Source organism: Elaeis guineensis, chromosome 7 (assembly GCF_000442705.2).
Source record: "Elaeis guineensis isolate ETL-2024a chromosome 7, EG11, whole genome shotgun sequence".
NCBI classification, from domain to species: domain Eukaryota; kingdom Viridiplantae; phylum Streptophyta; class Magnoliopsida; order Arecales; family Arecaceae; genus Elaeis; species Elaeis guineensis.
In genome coordinates, this window is record NC_025999.2 from 82,774,066 (window position 1) to 82,784,008 (window position 9,943).

At 41.7% G+C, this 9,943-nt stretch overlaps 1 protein-coding gene and 1 pseudogene across 1 annotated transcript; both read right to left on the reverse strand.

Moving 5' to 3' along the window:
- Window positions 1–1,140: 1,140 nt before the first annotated feature.
- Window positions 1,141–2,195, reverse strand: LOC140859448 (zinc-finger homeodomain protein 9-like; annotated as a pseudogene).
- A 4,002-nt stretch (window positions 2,196–6,197) lies between these two features.
- Window positions 6,198–8,298, reverse strand: LOC140859338 (uncharacterized). The gene is made up of 3 exons (XM_073260989.1): window positions 8,244–8,298; window positions 7,124–7,366; window positions 6,198–6,874 (listed from the first exon to the last, which is right to left on the reverse strand). Exons 1-3 carry the CDS (start codon window positions 8,296–8,298, stop codon window positions 6,633–6,635), a joined length of 540 nt encoding a protein of 179 aa, XP_073117090.1. The 3' UTR covers window positions 6,198–6,632.
- Between the last annotated feature and the right edge of the window lie 1,645 nt (window positions 8,299–9,943).

A 9,943-nucleotide genomic window follows, 5' to 3' on the forward strand; every position in this document is an offset into this window, starting at 1 on the left:
GAGTATCAAGTAAAATGAGATCCGGTAATCACTCATCTATAAAAGATTAAAATGGTATATGGTTGAGGAAAGGGTGTTACAAAATTATTGTTTTAGATCCCCATGGACCCTACGAACCAACACCAAAATCCTAAAATCATCATCCAAATCATGTGCCAGCAATAAGATAAGAAAAGATGGAGGGAAAGAACCGAACAATGGACCCCTGAAAACCAGCAGATCCAGCCAGGCAAAGGAGTTTGTGCCAGACCACCACTGCCATCCAGTGGAAAAAAAAACAAAATAAATGACGACATGTTAAACATCATCATCTCAGGCAACTGGAGATTAGCACTTGAGAAGCAAAAATTCCAAGAATCGTTTTTTTTTTTTTTGGGTAGAATTCCAAGTATCATTAGATCAATAATAGCAGCTGTTACTGGAGACAACACAGTTTTTCCACATAAAAAATGCACTAAAATACATGGCACTCCATCAATCCCAGTACCAAAACCAAGATACCATCCATTAAAATAATAAGGAAACAAATGAACAGAAGCTACCATGCATTAAAATAATAAGGAAACAAATGAACGGAAGCCTGCATGAAGGACACATGCTATGGTCAGCATTTGAAAACAGCCTAACAAATTCTCTGCTCCATCCACCCCACACTGGCGGCAAATAAATGAAAATGAGATTAAAATGGGATCAACGAAATCCTGCTAATTCCAAATTTTCCGTTCACATTTCTAAATTTTTAAAAACAGAATTATCGCTTCCCACATAATTTATATGCTACGGTCTGCAGGAACCCACAGCAATATACAATTAAAAAAATAATAATAAATTCGCCAATACCATTCAAATTGCTATAAAGCTTAGTTTAATCAATGAAAAAAAAAAAACAAAGGAACCTGATGAAAAATATCAGTATTAGATCTCATAATTGCTTAATTTCTGAACATGGTATGCTACCTACCAAGGGAGTTCAATCCAAGAATTAAATCCACGAACAATAAAGAACACCAACCTCATATCAAATATCCATTTTATTAAAAAAAACAGAATACTCCATTTTATCTTTCCCTCTGATTTGCTCTCTGGTTCCTCCTCCTACTGTACTCCACCATCCATTTCCTCCCAATGGATCCAAAAACAAAACCTAATTAACATCATTCTTTTTTGGAACAAAAACATGACTCACAACATGAACGGCAAGAAGCACGTCAGCATAATTTCCCAACTCTCCTTAATTCTCCTCTACAAGACTACACATCTCGGTCAAGAGGAAGAAGGAGAACCATTGACCGCATAATTATTGTTCTCGCCCCTATTGTCGCCGCCGGCGGCTATGCCATTCCCCTCACCACGACCGGTGGCGGCGGTGGCGGCATCTCCGGCGGCGATCGTTCCTGTTCTCCTCGACGAGGGGCTGCCATGATAGGTGTGCTTGTTGTTATGCATCCACACCTTGAAGACCCCCCTTTCCACGCCGATCTGGCGGCAGAATTCCCGGACGACCACCTCGTCCTTCTTCGGCATCCTCCAACCCAGCCGCTCCGACATCTCCTGCATCCTCTCCTTCTGCTCCGCGCTAAACTTCGTCCGGAACCTCTTCCTCGGCGCTGCCGCCTCAAACCCTCCGGAAGACGCCGCTACGGGGGCGGCGATGGCTTGGGTGGACCCACCGCCGCCGCCGCTCAGAGCGAGGAGCATGTGGGGAGCGGAGGAGTAAGGGGCGGGAGCTGGAGCTCCGGTGGCGGCGGTGGCCGCCGTCGTCGTCGTCCTCCGACGACTCGTGTTCGTGCGCCGTCGTCTCGTCGTGGCGGATGCGGGGGTTCGGGGGGGAGGCGGCGGTGGAAGTTGCGGTGGCAGCCGCAGGCGTCGCAGGTGAGGGAGGTGGGGACGGCAGGGTCGGCGGAAGGGGAGGGCATGAACTCGCAAGCAGCCGTCGAGGGCGTGGCCGCCGAGGGTGGCGGCGTGGTTGCGGAGCACTCCCGGTACTGGTGGTTCTCGTCCTCCGGCGGTAGGTGTTTCTTTAGGGTGCCGTTGGGGAAGGAGGTGGGCTTGTGGGGACCAGGGTCGAAGCTTCTGGTGACGGAATCCATGGTTATTTTTAAGAGAGACCTGGAGGACTAGAAAGGGTTTCGGATGAGACTGGGTTAGGGGGGAAGGGCCGGAAGGTGGAGATAGAGCAAGGAGGAGAGAGAAGAAACAGTTGACAATGAGTGGCATTGATAAGAGAATATAATGTAAGGAGTTTAAAAAGAACGAGGATAAAAAAGCAAGGAGAGATATAGATGAGAGTGAGAGTCTTTGGTTCGCTTTGGTGATAGACTAACAGGCGGGGAGAGAGAGGGAGGCGGGGAGAGAGAGGGACGGAGGTGCTGTCAAAAAAAAAAAAAATATATTAAGGGGATTAAAAAGGACAGGGAGCGGAGGAAAAAGAGGCATATATGAGAGGTAAAAAAAAAAAAAAATCATCAAAAAAAAATTATAAATATTAATTACAATGATACCACATCAAATTTATAATAAATTAATCAAAAATTATAAATCAATAAAATAATATAAGTATCATCATAAAAATTGATGAAATATATAACAATTGATGAAATACAAACATTGCTTGTTACAAATTTGACATGATATTACTGTTACAATGAATATTTATTTATAAAAAAATATGTATTTAAGTTTGATTCGAATAAAAATTTAATATCATTATTTATTTATTTTAAATTTTATGGTGAGAATTTAAAGTGGCTACATTAAATACCTTTCTTCTTCAAGCAAAACCTATATTTTTTCTTTTATATTTGGTTAGATTTTTTTTTTTTAAAGTTTGATTTGTTGGAAGGTAATCCGTTGGAAAAAAATATATATATATTTTTAGAGATTCATTTTTTTTAAATAAATAAACTGAAGATTAACAAAAGAAATCTTTTTTAGTTAAAAGATTTAAACCCTCTAACTCCCACAAAGTGCAATTCTTGGAATTTTGAAAGTATTAGATATTATATGCCAAAATTAGCATTTATGGGGGTCCATCTAAATCGACAATAAGAAAAGCCACTATTTAAAAAAAAAAAAAGTATTTTCTAGTTAGTGTGTCTTCTCTAACTGAGTCTTCTTTCTTATTTTCTTCTTAATTTTTCTTTCTAATTCCTATTTTACTATCTAACTCTTTATCTACCTAGAATTCCAATCAACAACAAAACTGCCTTAGTTTGTTTGTTTTCTAATCTAATGCATAATCATGTGCATCTAAACTAATATTTAGGCATGTACAATATACATTTGACAAAAATAATAATGGTCAAAGTAAGATAATAATTTAATCATAACATTTACTAATATTGAAATAATATTAAAGAAAATAAATAGAATAAAACTAAAAATTTATAATATAGTATAAAAATGAAATAAAATACTAGAAGAGTAAAAAATTGTTCATTTGTAAAATTTAAATAGAATATTTTAAAAATAAAATAAAAAATAAGTTTACCAAATTAATATAATACAAATGAAAAAATGTAAAATAAGTTATTACAATATAATATTATAAAGCAAAAAAAAATCCATAATGCATTATATATATAAAATCAATGCGAATAGAATTTGAAAATGAAATAAATAATAGGATAGCAAATATAGATAGAACAAAAATTATAGATCCTAAAAAACTTTAGAAATTACATAAATGGGCTAAAATATAAAATAATCTAAAAATAAAAGAGAATAAATTAAATATAGAATTTTTGCTTAATTCTAGATAATTAAATTGATATATTTATAAGATAAATAATAAATTGGAAATAAATATTAAAAAGGTGATATGAGTATAAAATAAATCAAAAAAATGAAAGTCTTAGAGAAAAAATAAAATGAAATTTTATAGCGATGAAAAGAATATAAAATAATCTGAAAAATAACAAATAAATAAAAATATAATGTTTTGACAAAAATAAAGATAAGAATATATTATAACAAAAAATATAATAAAAGCTAGAGTAATAAAGTGCAAATAAAATCAAATTGATGGTGGAAAAAAATATGTATGCTCATTAAAATTTAAATAACGAAATTAAGAATTAACATATCTAAATAAAAGAATAGACCTCGGTTTGTAGAGAAAGATTGGAGATTGAGATTGACGGGCAAGGAAGCGTGGGCTTGCCCTGTTGATTCGACTTAATTGGTTGTCCATGTTGCTCTGTTTTAGTCCAACCATTTTTGTTCCATTGCGTGGAGATTTTTCAAATTCATGTGAACCCTAGCTATGATTCCACTTGACACGAAAGATTTTGGAATATCCTGTACCTTATACCGGCTGCAGGTATAGAAAATCCTGATTAGATTCGTAAAATTGTGTGGTCCTTCTCATGGGAGAGAATGTCCATCATGGAGCGAAGTGGGATTATTATTAGAGTGAGACTGTGGAAGCTTGCCTTCCACGGTCCTAAGCGTGCCACGTATCTTGTGCCGCTGTTAGCACGGCATCCAAAAAAACCGTATAGCCATGGACAGCTACCATCAGATATATATCAATGGCCATCAAGCAAAATAGTTCACAAACGCATACTATATCATCTATGATGGACATTATTCAGTGATCATCCATCTTCTGATAATAGCTATTTAGGAATTCAAAGCACTCTGTATTAACAGCCAAAGAAAATTGTTATGAAAGATCTACAAAAAAAAAAAAAAAAAAAAAAAAAAAGACGAGAATAGGCGAGGGAAAAAAAGAGAGAGAAAACAAATCTTGTTATTTAGTATAGCATAGATTTTGTTCACCACAATATCTAAAGGAAGCTTCTTGGTGCCGAAGGGCTATTTTGTTCTGCGACACGAACGTTGCATTCAAGTAATCCTTTGGCAAGAGGGCCGATACTGGCTAATCTGGACCCATGAGCCACAAACATCCCATTTGCCTACAAACCTCCATAAATCCATATTAACTCTCCTCTTGCTCGAGGTAAAAAGTTCAGTACTTCATTATTTGTGATGGCCATTACGATGGTGCCAAACTGGAGAGCAGGCCTTCCGGCCTTTTATGGCTCCTATTGATTCTCTCGTCATGGGACCAGGACCAATTTGGCCTGGATGCATCAGATCGACCAACTTGGTTTACGATAGAAAATTAAGATTGATTCATTTGTTGAGGCTTTTGTTTGGAAGTTACTCTTGGGCAAACTCTCTGCAGCCAGTTATCTCCAAGACCTCGGTCTCTTAAAAGAAGTCGGCATTGAGCAATTAAGCTGTAGTTATAGCTAGCCTTATAGGTTACAAAATTCATCTTGTTGATTAAATTCCATGGATGCATGCTTTGTTGTCGTCACTGACTACATGCCAGAGTTCTGACCTCCGGACACCTAATTCATGTGAGCCTCCATTATTGTTTCAATACAGTGTTCCTGTCTTTTGTCACATAATATTCATTTTATTATCCTGTCAACTTTTGCTGAGCTGGTTATTAACACCAGTTACTGTGGCAGCTTCAATGCCCACCGGCGAGCTGCAGTTTTATTTTTTTGGAACGAAGATTATTATATACGTGTAGTTTTCTATTATTCCAAGCAAAGAATAAGTCTCGAGAAACCTTGTTGGCTAGTGGGGGGCCGTGAGAATAAGAAAGGACTGGGACTTTTGCGCGGACGGTGGAGACGATCTCTGGCTACGACTTGTCATGCGTTGCTTGCGGGTCGGGGATAGCTCAGACCACGGTAAGACTGACTTTGTTCCATCTTTTGTAAGTTTTACATGACTTTCTTTCCTTCCTATTGTTCTTCTTTCTTTTTTTTTTTCTCCCTATAAAATGAATAAATTAATTTAATTAAAAATAAAAACATCCATAAAAATAAAAAAATAAAATATTTCAGAATTAAACAGGAAGAACAGCCAATGAATCTATATGGTTTGCCGTATAAGAAAGTATCCAATTAGCAGCATTGTTAGATTTTCTGTAAAGATGTAAAATTTAATAACAAATTTATGAATAAATTATAATTTTTTTAAAAAATAAATCGAAATTATAGATATATTCAATAATTTTTAAAATCTACCGTTATATTCTTAACGTTTTAATCAATTCTAGTCTAATCTATGATGTTAGAAAGTTTGTTAATATTAACTTAAACCTCATCGCCACGTCATTACAAATTTTTGAAATGACCAAAATGCCAGTCTTCCTCACCCCAGCCAATGTCGCCCTCGTCTAATCCACCGTCGAGCCGCGACCGCCGGTGGCCTCCCCCTCTGCACCCTCCTTACCCCTTCCCTTCCGCCGCCTCCGACCTCCCTTCCGGCGTCGAGAACATCAGTGCCCTCCTCCAACCCTCCAAATGCCACAAAATCGACGCTGCTTCTCTTCTCACCCATTCTGACCATGACTGCCTCCTTAGCCTCCACTGCCCTGACGCTATCATCACTGACACCCACTTCCTTTGGACGATCGCCATCGTACAACCTCGATGTTCCTCGCCTCTCGTTCCATGCCATCGGCCTATTCTCCATCTACATCATGGGCGCCCTCCTTCGCTACCTCCTCCACCTCATTGTCACTGCATGTCCGTTCTTTACTTTTTTTTTCTCTTTGGAGTATCGCAGATAACAGAGATGGAGGGAAGGGGCCCGACAAGGACCCCTCACTCCGACGGTCGCTGACGGAGAAACCCCCATTCACATTGTGCCAGATCAAGAAGGCCATCCCCCCGCACTGCTTCAAGTGGTCTATCCTCCGCTCCTTCTCCTACATTGTCCATGACCTTATCGTCTTCGACGCCCTCCTCTATGTGGCCCTCGTCGTTATCTCGACCCTCTCTCTGCTGCTCTTCTGCCTCACCGCTTGGCCTCTCTACTAGTTTGCCCATAAGTGCGGCCACCACGCCTTATCCGATTCCTCCCTCCTCAACGACCTCATCGGTCTCGTCTTCCACTCAGCCCTCCTCTTCCCCTACTTCTCCTAAAAGATCAGCTATTGGCGCCACCACCCCATTGGCTCGCTCGACCGCGATGAGGTCTTCGTCCCTAAGTGCAAGTTCGTCCTCCGTTGGTACTCCAGTTACCTCAACAATCCCCCAGGTCGCCTCCTCACCTCGACAGTAACCTTGATCTTCAGCTAGACCCTATACCTAGCCTTCAACATCTCCGGCCATCCGTACCTTCGATTCACCTGCCACTACGACCCCTACGGCCTGATCTACTCGGATCAGGAGCAGGCCTAGATCTTCATCTTCGATGCGGGCATTCGCACGATGAAGAGGCCGTGGGGGAGGTGGACGGTGAGGATCTGGTCGAAGGGGAGAGAGGGAGAGGGGGGAGGGAAGAAAGTTTCTGAAAGGGAAGAAGGGAAGAAAAAAAAAATGGAGAAGAAGAAATACTGAAGGTATTTTTATCTTTTCATATTTTGTAAATAATTTAATTGATGCTGTTAGTTGTCTTGGGTGCAAATATATATTTTTTAAATTATTGAACGTAAGTATAATAAAGGAAGCCCTCAAGAGGATTTTTGTAATTAATCCGACATTCATCGACAATCCTGTAAAAAGGCATGAAGATTTCCATCATCAATCCTTCTCCTTTGGGATCAAGCAATCTTTGATAGTCAATAAAGATGGACCCTTCATGGTATTAACCTTTATTATCTCAGAATCGAGACTAATTGATCTTTTTTTTTTTTTTCACTAGGTTATTTTGTAGTAGGTTATTGGGTGGATGTCTGATCAGGATATCATCTTTCAGAATCTTTTCAGTACCACACGATGCAGCAGGAAGAAATAAGAAATAAAACAAAAATAATCAAAATACGTGGATCAGCCACAAAAGGACTTGCCTCCACAGAATATGCAAAACTTCATTATGAAAAAGAAATTTTACAAGAAGAGACCTCACCCTCAATCCTTGTACACCCAGTTCTCTCTCACCTGAAGTTTTTCCTCACAAAAGCTCTCTCTCTTGGAAGACCCCCTGAACCCCTGAAGTGCTTGGTATCCGCTGTCCAGGAGCCTCGTGCTCCTTCTCTCTCAGCAACGTGCGCTTCTTTCTCTTTCTCGGGTTTCGTACGGCATCCACAGCAAAAAATCAGACCACTCTTTCTCTGTTGAGGCACAGGCCTTTTAAATGCCTTAAATAAGGGTTTAAACCTAATTAGATTAGGTTTAGGTCTCCTAAACAAGCCAAATCAAGCTCCTGAATCGTCGGATCAAGATTGAAAACTCCCTAGGTTGTCCGATCGCGATCGATCTATGGAATAGTACCGTGGACCACGAGAAATGCGTGGAAAACACCTATGCGGTCCACGCAGTCCGCCATGGATTGCCCGGTCCATGGTGGACCGGGGTACAGGGCCCAGGCAAGGCGCCTAGGCCTGTGTCGGCCCGCACGTGCGGGCCTGGGCTATGCCTGCACGCGGGCTCGCGTATGGGCTGGGCCACGCCCCTGCCTAGGCCGCGCGCCTAGGTCGCTCATCCCGTGCGTTGGCCGCGCCTGGGCCGTGCTCCACCGCCTGCAGCCGCACCGTCGGCCGCCCTCCGCCACCTCGGCTTACGTGCAATCTTCAAAAGCCCGTATCTTCTCCGTCCGAGCTCCATTTTGGGTGATCTTGATCTCGTTGGACTCCATTTTTCATCGCGAACCTCGCTGTGGGCTCAATGTGGACTGAATCTTGAGGCATCAAATCTTAACAATCTTCTCCTCGACTTGATATTCGGTCTCCTCCAAACTCCAAGAGCTTCTGGATCTCCTCACCCCCATGCCCTGGGGCAATCGCCTGCTGATCATGGATGGGCAAACATGGAAGTCGAGCCAAGCTGCTCGATCTCATCTCCGTCATATGCTGTGCTCCTCCTGACTTGAGATCTGCTCGGGGCATCGTTCTGCGGTAATAAAAATCTCACCTTGCGACGTCGCCTCTCGTCCTCCCGAGTCTCCTGTCTCGTGCCCGATCCACCTCCACTTGGAGCTCCACCTCGCTCTGGGCTCTACCTGGCTCCCGAAGCTCCACCTCGCACTGGGCTCCCTGTCAGATAATAATATCCTCTGCTCTCCTTTTTTTCCTTCAGCACAATCCTATCACCATATAGCACTCTCAGGATTTTTCCACTAGCTACTGTCCTGTAGCCTCTCGAATCCAGTCTGCTAAGTGAGATAAGATTTCGTCTGAAATCGAGTATGTATCGAACCTCCTCCAATCTTCTCACTGCACCATCATTTGTCCTCCAACTGACCGTCCCAATATCTCTGATCGTACAGCTCGATCCATCCGGCAGATATACAGTGCCCTGGCTGTTTTTCAAGGAGTCAAACTACTTCTCTCTGCAACATACATAATACGGGCATACAGAATCTAATATCCACTTCTGGGAAGAAGTAGATACCTCGTCAGATATCTACAGGACATCTCCATCTGAATCGCTGTCAGCTATCGCTACAGCAGCCACCGTTCGATTTTTGAGTTGAGGGCTATCTCTGGCTAGATGTCCCAACTCCTCACATCGGTAATATCTGATTTTGCTTAAGTCCCTCCTGGACTTGGACTGTCCTTGTCGTGATTTTCTGTCGCTCCATCTACCGCCTCTTGCTCCTCCAGAAGCCACCAAAACTGAGCTATCACCACCTGAGCTCCAAGCCGGGTTCTCCCTTCTGAGAATCTCGTTCTGGAGTATCGTCGCGGTGACCTCGTCCATCTTGATAGTGTTCTTACCCACTAGAAGAGTAGTCACCAAGAACTTGTTCGAAGGTGGAAGCGACGCTAGCAAAACCAGCGCCTTAGTCTTCTCCTCAACATTCTTATCAACGCTAAGGAGGTCAGTGAGGATCTTTTGGAAGTGGCTTAGATGCTCCTGCACGCTCTATCCCTTAGCCATCTGCAACTGGTAAAACTGCCTCCAAAGAAAAAGAGTGTTGGTGAGAGACTTCACCATGTACAACTCCTTGAGCTTCGACCATAGCACCGTCG

Bases quoted from the DNA above. Each gene is read 5' to 3' on its own strand.
- LOC140859338 (XM_073260989.1), bottom strand. From the start codon at position 8,298: ATGGCGGACTGCGTGGACCGCATAGGTGTTTTCCACGCATTTCTCGTG. The intron at 7,367-8,243 runs GTACTATTCCAT...AAATACCTTCAG, and splicing joins CGCATTTCTCGTGGTCCACG to TATTTCTTCTTCTCCATTTT. The intron at 6,875-7,123 runs GCTAGGTATAGG...GAATCGGATAAG, and splicing joins GATGGCCGGAGATGTTGAAG to GCGTGGTGGCCGCACTTATG.